At 34.2% G+C, this 14,781-nt stretch overlaps 1 protein-coding gene across 2 annotated transcripts in view; it reads left to right on the top strand.

Annotated features, from left to right (window-relative positions):
- LOC150082063 (uncharacterized) overlaps positions 1–14,781 on the top strand; it is a 562,503-nt gene that overhangs the window by 422,949 nt on the left and 124,773 nt on the right. For both annotated transcript variants that reach the window (XM_090379088.1, XM_090379087.1), the window contains exons 15-16: positions 3,463–3,629; positions 8,459–8,522. In XM_090379088.1, coding sequence (XP_090235214.1) covers positions 3,463–3,629; positions 8,459–8,522 — 231 coding nt within the window. The remainder of the gene's footprint in view (positions 1–3,462; positions 3,630–8,458; positions 8,523–14,781) is intronic.

Genomic DNA, 14,781 nt, shown 5'->3' with positions numbered 1-14,781 from the left:
ATGACCAACCTTTTATCTATTAAAACTGAAAAGTAATGTTACACGTGAAGATAAGTGCTGCAGTCCTGGGTGGAGTGCATTATATGATAATAATCCAACTTGAAAATATTCACTTCTCGTGTTAATTTTACAGTACAGCTGTAAACATAAATGTCAGACCTACCTCCCCCAAAGTCAAAGCAATGGCTGAGGCAGAGAGTTGCACCATCTTGTTCTCTCCCAATAACTTCTAGCCACGCACTGGATGCAGAAAGCCAAAGCTAAACAGGTCCACCTCCAAGCTGGATGAAGATGACAAGTAGGATATTGAATGAACATACTGCATTGAATGTGGCACAGGATAAAGTCACTTGAATTTAGATCTTAGGCAGAAAGATGGGTTCAAAAAGTCGAAGCCTGTCTCCCAAGGAAGACAGTGGAGCCAAGTGGCACGGTCAGCCCCTCCCCATATGGCTACTACAAGGGAAGGGCAAGACCACCCAGCCCAACCAACTGGAAGTGGTCTTGCCTTTTCCTTGTTATTATTATTATCATGATCATAATAATAACTAATTGCAACAGTGTTTTTGAGATCTCTCTCTCTCTCACACACACACACACACACACACACACCGAAATAGGTGAAATGGCATCATTTTTGTTATACCTCATATTGAAAATGCCTTCCCAATGAGTTGTCCTGATATTGTACTACCTGATCGTGGTCATAAGCTACGATCCCAAAGAATTAGAGGAAAATCTTAATCAGTTATGCACAGTTAGTAAGGATTTTGGACTAAAGATGAATATGGCTAAAACAAAAGTAATAATGAACAAGTATGCCATAGAAAGGGATATAATAATTGAAGGAGCAATAATTGAAAAGGTGGCGTCATATACTTATCTGGGACAAGTCATTAGCTGTAAATGATAAATGGCTGGAAGTCAAGAGAAGAATAAATTTTGGATGGATAGCATTCAGGAAATATAGTCACGTACTGAGTAGCAATATCCCAATTTGTCTGAAACGTAAAATAATGAACCAATGTATACTCCCCACCATGACTTATGGAAGTGAAACTTGGGCACTCACCAAAAGAATGGAAGAGAAGCTGAGAACTACACAGTGAAGAATGGAATGAATTATATTGGGAATCAGACTGTTAGATAAGAAAAGAAACACATAGATTAGGCAGCAAACTCAAGTGAAGGACATTCTTATCAAAACTAAAGAACTAAAATGGCCTTGGGCAGGACACATAGCTCGAAGACATGATGACAGATGGACTAAGAAAATAACAGAATGGTACCCAAGAGGAGCTAGAAGAAAACCTGGAAGACAACAACAGAGATGGACAGATGAAATTCATGAGTTTGTGAATTGGTAGTAAATGGATGGCCATTGCACAAAACAGAAGGAATTGGAAAGTTGCTGGAGAGGCCTTCATTCTGCAGTGGATTGAAAATGGCTGATGATGTACTACCTCGAATGAGCAATGCTTCACAAGTGGAGAAGACTAATGTTATTTATTCTCTGTGGATACCATCACCCAGACGGCACTGTTTCGAGTCTTTCTGGCCTTTCATTGGTGGGTGGGTAGGCACCCTGGTGTTACAGTAAGAATATGAGATGCCAGATGGTATGCAGCAGTATAAAAAGGTTTTAGGACTAAAGCCTCAGACTACGGAAAATTCACTGATCGAACAAGTTAGTGTATTGCATCACGTTAGTTCATGGTAAATCACTGAAGTAGATGAAATGGCATCATTTTTGTTAGATCTCATTAAAATTGGCAAGAAATAATTAAAGATTGTTCACTTTTTTGATGCTAACTCTTTTTCTGTCTATTGTGAAGACAACTGTAAAAAATACCTTTTTTATTATTTTTTTTAAAAATAGAACGCTCTTTAGCACTTTAGATATTTTTCATCACCTCCCCTATTCAACTAGTTTTGAATATCATCATCTTTATCTTGACTGACAAATATCAGTTGAAAAACTTGCTCTTTTGGGCAATCCAATTGCCCAAGGATGCCAGGAGAAATCCTGTGGTGAAAAGCAAGAGAAGTATTGTTTAGAGATGCTGCTGTAAAACACAAAGAATGTGTGCTTCAACATTGGTTGCGTGAGATGCCACCAATTTTAAATTCATATTTTTCAGTATGTACTAAATTTTTCTTTTTTTCATGATAACTAACAGATTTCTGAAATTTTCAGTAGAGAAATGAAAGAAACCTTGTTGAAAAGTATTGGGGAGTTCTGGCTGTGGACCACACAGACAAAAAGCACAAAATCGCTGAAATCGTTTTTGGTATTGAAGGCCCCTTGCCACCAACTTTAGATTAATAAAGATAAAAAGTATGAAGTTTATTTATCAAGATTATTTTTCTCACAAAGTGACTACTTTGTTGTGTGTGCAAGAGAAGATGAAATTTCAACACTAATTATTACTGTGATTTGGCACTTTTGTTTGAGATAGTAAGAGAGAGTTGATGATATTATTCATAATGTTAAATATCAGCATAATAGAGTGTAAATTCTTTGTGTACAGTTGAAGGAAGGAAATGAGGGACTGAAATAGAAATTTAACAAAACAGAATACCCATTAATAAATCTAATTTTTAATAATCAAATAGGTATATGATTCATCTGACGTTTGTGATGAACCAGAACAATATACTGGTGCACCATGGTCCATTTCATGCCCTGTAGGAAACCAAATTATTTACATGATAATGCATAGTTGTGACTGTGGTATTTCCTTAATCTCAGTTAGATAGAATAAGTGTTTGCCAGCCAAATTGTCAAGTTGTTATGCACCCACTTACCTTTTGAAAATTGATGTACTGCTGATGGGTATAAAATTCTGTTTTTATATGTGATATGCATTCAAACAGTCAAAACAATTTAATATAGCAGAAAATGACTCCTAAAAGATAAAACTGTAGATATATTGCATTGATTAAAAAAAAAAAAAAAAAAAAAAAAAAAAAAGAGTAAATGCAAATCTTTACTGAATGAAAGAAACAGGCTTAATTTCAGAAAAAGTAATTCTAGAAAGATTTTCTGTGATTGTATCTTTCTGAGTTCTGTGAATACATGAAGAAATTAAACTTGCCCTTTTAAAAGTAAAATTTGGGAATTGTAGATCTTGGGTGGTAGAGAAAAATTTTAAGAATTGTTTTAAATAATAAATAGTGAGATAGTTCAACAAGAAAGTTTGAAAATAAGTGGGTTTTTTTTTTTATGGCAACGCATATAAATTTTTTGTTTTGCATTGTCATTTCGAAGCCTTTAAATTTTGTTTTTTCCATTTCTCCCATTTAGCAGCTTTTGTTTATTAATTTACTTAATAAATTTTTAGTTCTAGTATTAAAAGCACTATCTTATATATTGTATTTTGAAAAATGGTAGCTATTTATTTTTATTTATTATTTTATTTATTTATTATTATTATTTTTTTTTTTTTTCATTAATTATAGGGTAGCAATTGGGAGGACACTTCCAAGTGTGAAGTAGATAAAACAGTCATTAATACCATTAAACAAGAAGTAATCTTGGAAGATAGCCATACAGGAGAAGACTGGGAACATGTGGCACCATTCCACCATCAAGAAAATAAAGTCATCTCTAACCAGTATAGCAATAAGTATGATGAAATGTTATGATTGCATTAGTAAATTATTTATATTAAAGCAAATTCATTACTTTGGAATAATTGTCACTTTGTCCTTAGAATAAAGCTTTGTTTTAGCTTTATATATTCTTGAGGTTAATTTTTCAGAATTATCTGAAAAACAGGTTTGTTCATTGAAAAAAATTCAAGGTTACCAATGGTTAATTTTTCAGATAATTCTGAAAAAATTAATCAGTAACCTTGGTAAGCATTCTAAAGAAATTTTGAAATCATAATGTAATCTGATGGTGGTTACATCCTTGTTCGTGGTGAAAAACAGTTGCATGCCACCTGATAGGTGCCTTTTTTTCTTTTCTTTTTTTTTTCCCTTTTTTTTTATAATTCTACTTGAAGTACACCAGCGCTTGATCTTTTTGTAATGGATTGCAATACTTATTTAACGATTTTTTAATGAAAATTTTTAAAAAATGTTTTTTTTAATACATTATTTTCAATGAACAAACCTGTTTTTAATTCTACTGAAAATGGGGAAAAAAGCTTCACAATCATAAAGTATAAACATAAAACTAATTAATCACTTCCATTTCTGCTATGTGCACAAAAATTCAAACTTATACATACCTACACATTAATGTTTTGTCAAATAAAAAAAGGAATAATTGGATTTCTGCATCAGAAACAGGTTTCTTCCTTGTTCTTAGTTTTTGTTATTCTTTTAAACAGCTACTGACTCTGTACTTCCTAAATCCACATTACTATGGAATATTGTTCCCACATCTCTTCTGTTGTGCAGTATGATTGATGTCTTTTGAGGTAATGATGGGCATCATGGTGAGATCCAATCTTCCTTACATTTTGAGGGTAAAGCTCAAAAATGGTGTTTGCAAGCTGGCTTCTAGATAGTCCACCAGACCGAACATATTGGTAGCTCTCCAGGAAGCATCCACATATAGTGTACAGGAAAAAAAACAGGTTTTTCGCGCCCAAAAACCTGTTTTCCACCTGCTTACAAATGCCTGATCTCCAGCTTTTTGAAATTCAGCAGTTGGAAGTTATGTATTATGAAAGAAGAACGAATTGATATACAGTAGTCCATTGTAAGTAAGTAACTAACAAATGCACAAGGAAATGTTCTTGGCAACCAAGTCTGAACAGCAGAGCCATTGTTATAAACAGTACTTTGACTTAGCATTTCTAAATGGGTGCAAAGCCTGCAAAAGCTCCTTCTTGAGGCAGTCATAATCAGGTGGATTATGACTGCCTCAAGAAGGAAGTCCATTACATAATTAGTCATTATGTAATGGACAGTCCAAACAGAAACCACAGGTAGAAAAATTCTAGGTAAGTTAATGTGGCTTTAATTTAATATAAAATGTGTATTTTGTTAGTGAAATTTAATTTCTAGTGAAGTATGAACCTTACAAAAAAAAAAAAAAAAAAACCTGTTTTTTTTTTTTTTTTTTTTTTTCCCCTGCAATTGAACTGCTTTTTTGGAAAAAAAAAAATAATAAATGTGTTTTTCTCTTGCTTACAGTTCCCTTATCTCCTGTTTTCTGAAAGTCAAAAGATAGCAATCAGATTAATTAATGACCCATCTCTTATAAGTCTCTCCACTCTTGTAATTCTTCTGTCCTCTTTCAACCTGTCCAAACTCCAAACACACTAAACCAACTTGACTTCATTTATCCTTTTTACTTCTGTTCTCTGGAGGAACAGCCTTGCCTCAGTATATTTCCCAAAAATTCAATTTACATAAATTCAAGTTTCTTCTATGTTCTCTACCTTTAATCCGTGCATAGTACTAAGTATTATAAGTCTGATACTTTTTGTGCTTGTGGTTTTCATAAAAAAAAGATTTAATAAAATAATAAAGACAAAGAACACATTTTGTACAATAATCAGGCATAAAATAAAGTATCTTATTTCTGTAGAAAATGCATCAACCAACAGACACTATGCTGAAACTAAAAGTAGCACAATGAAAGGGGGGACAAAAATAATAACAAAAAACGGTCACAGTGGGCATGACAGATATTTTATGCATTTAATTCCAAATCATTAATAATTATTAACTTCCAAAACTGCCCAAATAAAACTTTGTATTTAAAAAGGCACTGAAATTTTCCACCAATTAACCTTGAATGTCAAATAATGTACAACCACCACATTAAGATTCTCCAAGCATACAGTACCACTGAAATTTTCTGCCATTAACTTGAATGGCAATTAATATGCAGTAGTTATTTGTTATGTGTTTGGAGAGGGACCTGTCAGGTCTTCTGTAGCTACCACTACATGAAGATTCCCTAAGTATATAACACCTTGTTGAACTTGTGCATTATAATTTGTTTACAGTATGTATAATCTACTTCCAGCCAGCAGCAGTTGATTAAATGGGTCTTCATTAATATTTTCTTCCAGTTTATTAATTCTTTGAAAAGTTTGAGGAAAGGTACTGCATGTTAGCTATAGGTTGTTTTAGTTTCAAACCAGGTTATCACTTTTTTACAAATGAGAAAACGACTTCACCATTACACACTAATCCAAACCTGACAGGAATTGAAAATGAAGGACCAGAAATGCTAAAATGAATATATATCAAAGAAACCAAAAGCCAGTGAAGCGTGTAACACCCTTCAGATCACTACTATATGGGTCCAATTGCAAGAATAATTGAATGGGAACCAGTTGATGTGTTTGAGAAAATGCTGATCTTGCATTGAAAAAAAAAGAGGACATCTTTCATGAAGAAAAATGTTGGCAATTATTTTGAAGCTGTATACATATGTACAGTGTAATAGTGTTAGTATTAACCACATAATGCAGGAAAGCAATTGGCTTTTCTGCACTGGCCAAAAACTAAATGAATGAATTAAATGAAACAAAAAGAAAATAAACAACCTATGTTTCCCTTCTCGTGGAGGTGACTATTAAGCTGATCTTTTGAATTTCCCCATGCTGTGTAAGCCTCAGGTATCCACTGTGGTAACTTATTTCAACAATTAACAGCACTCTGGCTAAAAGGAAACTTCCTGCAGCCTGGTCTAAATCTCTCTCTCCCTTTGGTTTGTATTTATGGCCTTCAAGTTCTGGAATCATTTATAACAATAAAAATTTTGCTTTCATTCATTTTACAGCTTCATGTTAGAGCCTTATAGACATGAATGATGTACTCCTTAAGGCACCTGGTTGCCAGTCTCTGTAGCCCATATATTTGAAGTCTTTGCTCATATGGAGCCCCCCTTCTAATATCACTAAGCAGATTAACTGTCTTTGGATCCTTTCAAGAAGCTTGACATATTTTTAGGTATGGGCTCCATACTTGGATACAGTATTCCAAATGCAGTCATACAGTTGCGTTATGTAGTGGCGCCTCCGTAGCCAAGTGGGCAGGAGCTGCAGTGCTAGCACACGCTTCTTGATTAGACTGGAGTTCAAGCCTGTGACCACCAAATATGGAGGATACGGAAAGGTCAGGGAATGACCACCGCATATCCCCGGAGCAATATGGCCTTAGTTGCTAATGCTCCTAAAAACCAAATAACAACAGCCTTATATAGTGGGATTATAATCTGCCCCCCCTTCCCATCTCTACAAGCAAATGTTCAATAAATCAGTATGACACCATGGGCCTCCCTTGTTGCATACCTGCATTGCTTAGAGGACTTAATGAATTCCAACTGTACTGTAACCACCAAATCCCTTTTATCCTTTACTGTTTTTTATTCACCTCCACCAAGCATATAAATTATTTTGGGGGTTGTTATTCCTCAAGTATAAGACCTTGCATTTTGTTGCATGAAAACACAGTTGCTGTTTTTTCTGACCATGCTCAAAACTTATCCAAGTTGTCCTGAAGTGCTTCGTGCTGATTATTAACCACTCTCCCAGTCTTGACATCATCAGCAAATTTTGACATCACAACCTCTGTCCCTTCATCAGTGTCATTTAGGAAAGTCAGAAACATCTTGTCAGTATCAGTCCTTGTGGAAACACAAGAACTTTTGAGAGATATATGCAGGTGTTACTTCAACTCATATCATTAGATAAATGATATATTAAAGTTTTTTTCCCTGCTTATCTTTTATACTGAGAGCAGTTGCATCTAAAAGCATTTATCTGAAAAAATCATTTGTCCAAAATACTCTGTCCCAGTTGTTTCAGGTAGCTGGGATTGTACTGTATATACAAAAATGAGTTGCACATTACATTTTTTACTCTTCATTTGGCATTTTTTTTTTTTTTTTTTTTTTTTTTTTTTTTTTTACAGTCCACTGCCTAAAAGCATTTTACTCTCATAATTATTATTTACAGAAATGTACTTTAAATTTGCTTCTGTTGGCATTATTCATACCATGTATTCTCATATATATTGCTTGAAGTACCTTAACTGAAAAACTCACTTTTGTCCATGTTTGAGTCCATTGCTGGACATACTGTAAGTTACTGGCTATTATAAGCTGCTCTTTTCAGGTATGCCAGGGGCCAGCTACTTGTGCACATTACCCTATACCCCAATTTGGATAATTTTATTTTGAAATCCTTTCTAATGGTATCTGTTCTCCTTTTATGTGAATAATTTTTCATTCACATAAAAAGGCCTTATGAATTAAACAGATTGGGAATCAGTCATAACTGGAGAAGTAATTTTCCAGTATGAAAAAAATGTACATATTATATACTTTTGTGATACACCTTGAACAAAAAGTTCTTCTAAATAACATATTTGGTCAGCAGTGACAAAAATTTTGTGAATTGTTATTACATTAGGCTATTGTTAATTTTCAAATATGTTGTGTTGTAAAGTTATGTAGAAATCAAAACTGTGATTTTTCTCCTAGGCAAAGTTCCTCTGATTACTACTTTAGTGAAGGAAAAAGACTGAAGCATGAGGCTGACAGAGAGGTATATATAAATGTTATATTAAAATTAATAATATGAAATTTAAATTTGAAAATAAAACAGTTGAAGCTAAAAGGGACAAGTAAAACTAAAAGGAGTGGCAACCTCCATTCTCACTATTTAATAGAAACATTTTTTGCAATACAAATATGTTCCTGGCAGTGAGTTGCCTATAGAATAAGCAGCATGAAGCAATTCCTAACCCGGTAGCTCCACTTTGTAAAATAGCATACTAATTTAGAAACTGTAGAATTGTAAAATATTGTTATTATAAAAAAACTGCAAATTTAAAACAATTGTGAACTCAATCCAAGAATTTTTTTTTTTTTTTAATTATTTACAAAATATCGCAAAAGATTTGAAACTAGAAACTAAAAATGAATCTAAAGTTAAAATTAGATCAATGTTAACAAAACAGGCTCAGTCTATTGTAAAATGAAAAGTTAAAGAGGAATTATATGTTTTGAGTAGTTGTACATTTCATTGCCAGTTGGCATACACTTTTATTTTATAACAGTGTCTTAATTTTTATCTGAATTGTATTTTCAGTATTTTAGTTAGCATTTATAGTATTTCTTGATTTTTATTATTTCAACTTTGTACCGTTTTCAAGTCTTGCAGTTTTTGAGTTTGGCGTGTATATAGTTTGAAGGAAATGTGCACAAATTTTTGATACTCCTGTAGTAACCTTGTTTTTGGCATTAGAGAAATTGAGATAGCTGGAGATCACTTGACTGTTTATTTTAGTGGACAATTCCCAGATAGAAGCATGTGTACTGTGACCATTGAACATCCTTGATTAGTGATGATTTTAGCTGTAATTATATATTTTTACATTCAAATTTCACTTCATTTTAAATATATATATATAGTTTCAGTTTTAAGATGTGTGTTTGTGTGCATAACCTTGAATGCACAAAAGCATTATATGCACATAGTAAGCATTAAAATGTGAAATTCTCTTTTAGTAATGTTTTGACAGTCTAGTAATTGCAATTTTGTTAAGTAAGCCTAAAACTATAAGTTATATATCCAATTTCCATGCTCATATATGTTATTGTTTTAACTAGCTGTATTACATGAGGGGCTTAGAGGGGAACAGGTATCCTGTGTGTTATCAGACACTCAGCCTAAAACACTGATGGATCCAATATCTCTCTATTACAGAAGATTTAGGAGAAGTCCGGTTGGCCTGCCTCCCTAAAATCCACTCATGCACACCTTCCCGATGGTAAGCCCTGTTACGTCACTTAGGTGGCAACGAACGTGTAGAGTGGTTCTCTTCAAGATGCCTGGTCAGCGTGAAGAAGAAAAGACCAAACCCTCCAGCATATGACAGCACGACAAAACAAATGGCCCTAAGTCCCCAGCAGCTTTCACTCCCCCTCTTACAGCAGCGAGAGGATCAGAGTGGAAGCAGTGGGTGCTAAGAATCTCTGGGTACAACCAGGCTGCCATGCACGGAAACTGAACTTGGCCTGTTATAATGTAAGATCACTCATTGGTGAAGACAGGATAATAGAGCTGGAAAAGGAATTAGAAAATGTGAATTGGAATATCATCGGTTTGGCTGAAACAAGAAGAAGAAATGAATCACTTATAAGTTTATCAAGTGGAAATCTGCTGTAAACCAATGGAAACAGTGAAAGGAGTGAAGGTGGAGTTCGGTTTCTGGTCCATAAAGATTTAAAAAACATTTTGGAATTCAAAAGTACATCACCAAGGGTGTCAAGACTAATACTCAAGATTTCTAAGAGGTACAAGCTAAAGGTTATAATGATATATGCACCAACATCGAGCCATGATGATGAAGAGGTTGAAGAAATGTACACCGAAATTGAGAGTCTTCTAGATGAGCAGAAAACCCACTACACTATTATTATGGGAGACTTCAATGCTAAGGTTGGAAAAAGACAAAACAGCGCAGAAAGGGGAACTATAGGAAATTTTGGAATTGTTGAAAGAAATGAAAGAGGCGAAAGACTTGTGGAATTCGCAGAATCTCAAGGATTGTCATTAATGAACACTTTTTTCAAGAAAAGGGTGAACAGAAAATGGACATGGAAGAGTCCAAATGGATTAACAACTAATGAAATCGACTTCATCCTCACTAACAGAAGATATATTGTGAATGATGTTACCGTCCTGAATAAGGTAAATGTTGGAAGTGATATAGATGTAGGAAAGGAAAGGAAAAAACTGACTAGAGTAAATAATACAAAGGTTTTTGAGATAACAGAAGAGGAGAAAAAGCAGTATGCACTGGAACTTAAGAACAAGTTTGAGCTTCTGCAGACTGCTCAGGACCAAGATATCAATGAAGAATATTACAACTTTCTGAAAGTGATAAAGCCCAAGAAACCTATAGGGAAAAAGAAATCCAAAGAAGAAAAAATTAGTCAAGAAACACTTGTTATGATGAACTGAAGGCAAAAAATGAAGAGCAAGGTAAACACTGACAAGGAAAAAATTGAGTATACTGAGTTATGCAAAGCCATTAGAAAGAGACTCAGAGAGGACATAAGAAGGTTTAACACAAGAAAAGTAGAACAAGCATTAAGGGAAAACAAAGGATTTAAATCAGCAGCCACATGCAGTAATACAGAAAGACAAATGATACTGAAACTGAAGAATAGCGATGGTGTACTTATAAACAGCAGAGAAGGCATAATTCAAATAGCAGAGGACTACTATAGAGAATTATACAAGGAGCAAGGGAATGATGCCAGCAGTGGGGAAAATGGATTGCAAATTAGCAACACATACGACATATCCAATATTCTTCCTGATGAGGTAGAACATGCATTGAAGAAAATGAAGAATCAGAAAGCCCCGGGGGAAGATGAAGTTACTGTAGAGTTGTTAAAATTGGGAGGAAGAGACATAACAGAAAAACTGGCAAGGCTCTTCACAAAGTGCATTAGGAAAGGTGTGACGCCTAAGCAGTGGAATAATGCAATCATAGTTTTGCTGCATAAGAAAGGAGATAAATCAGAAATTGGAAATTATAGACCAATTAGCTTGTTATCCCACATCTACAAGTTGTTCACAAGGGTCATTACTAACAGATTAGAAAGAATACTTGATGAGAATCAACCGAAAGAGCAAGCTGGCATTAGGACAGGATTCTCAACTATGGATCACCTTCAAGTAATATCACAGCTAATGGAGAAAGCAAATGAATATAAAACACCATTATGCCTGGCATTTGTGGATTATGAAAAGGCATTTGACTCCATACAGCATAAGGCAATGTTTCTGGCACTGGAAAGACAAGGCATAGATACCCCACATATGATTTTTGAAGGAAATATATGAGAGTGCTACCTCCTTTATTAGACTAGACAAAGACAGTAGGAAATTTAAAATCAAGAAAGGAGTTCGACAAGGAGACACAATATCTCCGAAGATGTTTACTGCTGCCCTTGAGGAAGCTTTCAGAAGATTAGACTGGTCGCAGAAAGGAGTCAATGTGAACGGAGAGTACCTAAACCATTTACGATTTGCAGATGACATTGTGGTCATAAGCCACGATCCCAAAGAATTAGAGGAAAATCTTAATCAGTTATGCACAGTTAGTAAGGATTTTGGACTAAAGATGAATATGGCTAAAACAAAAGTAATGATGAACAAGTGTGCCAAAGAAAGGGAAATAATGATTTGAAGGAGCAGTAATTGAAAAGGTGGCTTCATATACTTATCTGGGACAAGTTATTAGCTGTAATAATGATAAATGGCTGGAAGTCAAAAGAAGAATAAATTTTGGATGGATAGCATTCAGGAAATATAGTCACATACTGAAGAGCAATATCCCAGTTTGTGTGAAACGTAAAATAATGAATCAATGTATACTCCCCACCATTACTTATGGAAGTGAAACTTGGGCACTCACCAAAAGAATGGAAGAGAAGCTGAGAACTACACAGCGAAGAATGGAACGAATTATATTGGGAATCAAACTGTTAGATAAGAAGAAGAACACATGTATTAGGCAGAAAACTCAAGTAAAGGATATTCTTATCAAAACTAAAGAACTAAAATGGTCTTGGGCAGGACACATAACTCGAAGACATGATGACAGATGGACTAAGAATGGTACCCAAGAGGAGCTAAAAGAAAATCTGGAAGACAAAGGCGGAGATGGATAGATGAAATTCATGAGTTTGTGGGTAGTAAATGGATGGCCAGTGCTCAAAACAGAAGTAACTGGAAAGTTGCTGGAGAGGCCTTCATCTTGCAGTGGATTGAAAATGGCTGATGATGATGATTACATGAAATAAGCATCATATTTAATGTTATAATACTGAAAGGAAATAGAATGATCTTAGATATTCCTTGAGCAGCATGGCACATAGATAAACTGTATTATTCAAAGATAATAAAGCATTCAAATGTATGTTAGCTTAATTGTGTTTATTTCTGATTTAGAAATTTGTACTTAATGGATCAAATGTTTCGTGGTATTTTCTTATGACTTTTTTCAGTGGCAGCTGACTTTGCAATATTGCTGTCGCAAAAGGTCACAAGAACCTGTTCTTGTGATATTGCAAAGACAGCTGTTACTTAAGAAGTGATATCAAAATACCATAAAATGCTTGACTCCATTATGTACATATTTCTAAATCAGAAATAAACATAATATCAAAGAAATAGAATATCAAAGTACTTAATTTGTTTTAGAACAGCTGATCTTAGATTGAGAAGTGAATATGGAAGTGTAGTGGCACACTTGTTAAAACAATTGTGTTTGTGTTGGTCTAATTAATGTTAGAATTTGGTTAAATAAGAAGTGATGATATTTGCTTTTTAACACAAGCAGCATGTGCCCTCCGGTGGGACATTTCTTTTTTCGTTTGACTGCCCACATGTCCACCGCATGGTCACGTTTGTTTTTGTCTCCAGTGGCGTATGGTCACTGTATACATGAGTTATATGGATTTTATGTATACCGATTGAATGTCTAGTCCCTTGATGTGACGTTAGTTGGTTTGGGTCAGGCAGTTTTGTTACATTCCATTCTTTATGGGATGTTTTTATGATTGTGCAAAAATTCAAAATTTTTCTTTGTAATAAGCAATTTATTAAGTTTTTAACATTATTTCTTACATAATTAAATTAAAAAAAGAACTCATTTGTAAACATATATTTTATAAAGAAAATAGAAAACAAATTTTTCATTCAACTGAATCTATGGGTATCCCGATATAAATATTTAATCAAAACAATTGAATTTACAATTTACAGATCTAGGGCGCTATTGCTGATGAATATCTTCTTTTTGAAAACATACAGTATACACTGGTATTTTAAAAGGTTCACAAATGGTATTAATTTTTTTCAGTGTAATCGAGCATAGGGAGTTCCTTTTATCTCTGACTAAATTTTTGTAATAGATGCTGCACCTCTTTCATATAACCCTTCTCTGTCTTCTACTTCCTTCAAGATGTGTCTCGTTTTTGATGTAGATGTAGATTGTGTAGGCTCTGGTATTGTTTCTTGGCATAGTAATTATTTTACAATTTGTTCTTTAAAACTTGTTACGTTCTCTTTTTTCATATTTATTTTATTGTACAGATGTAGTGCATTCACTACAATTGTAGCAGTAATCGAATGGAATAACAACCTTTTATATCATTTCATTGTTCGTCTCAAATACGGTGAATATGCACATGTTTGTTAGGTAAATCAATAAACCCCTTTCCCTTGTAATAATCCTTTACCACTTCAGGTTTTTAAACTTCTTTTCCTCTGTTCATAAAATTTTCCATGGAATTGTCATGCCTTGTGCTCAACATTAAAACATCCTTTTTATCTTTCCACTTTAGAACCATAGTTCCATCTTCATTCTGTTTGGTGATTGCTTCTCCCTTTTCAATTTTCCATGTACTGTGTCTTCAGGATTTCCTTTTCTGTTAGAGCGGAGTGTGCCTACCAAATGAGTTTCACCAAGGAAACACTCATATACCAATTATCCGTATAAAGAGTTCTTCCACTGTCTAGTAGTCCAGCCATCAGTTCCATTACAACATTTTTGGAAACGGTGACTCCACATGTTTTTTCTTTTCTGCTGTAAACTTTGAAAGTTTTTTCTCAGAGCTAAGTTATTTGGGGAAAAGTCTTCCAGTTAGTTTTTGAAGAGTTCTTGATGGGGAAAATGCCTTGAAGCACAGAAGAAACATAAGCACTACACATCAGAATAAAGTTTTTACAGAGCCCTCAAAATACATAAGGCAATTGACAATTAACTGTTTTTTCCTTTCCA

Source organism: Mastigoproctus giganteus, chromosome 8 (genome assembly GCF_048544385.1).
Source record: "Mastigoproctus giganteus isolate SK-2022 chromosome 8, ASM4854438v1, whole genome shotgun sequence".
Taxonomy (NCBI): domain Eukaryota; kingdom Metazoa; phylum Arthropoda; class Arachnida; order Uropygi; family Thelyphonidae; genus Mastigoproctus; species Mastigoproctus giganteus.
Note: the sequence above shows the minus strand (reverse complement) of the source record. Positions and strands in the feature narration are given on the sequence as shown.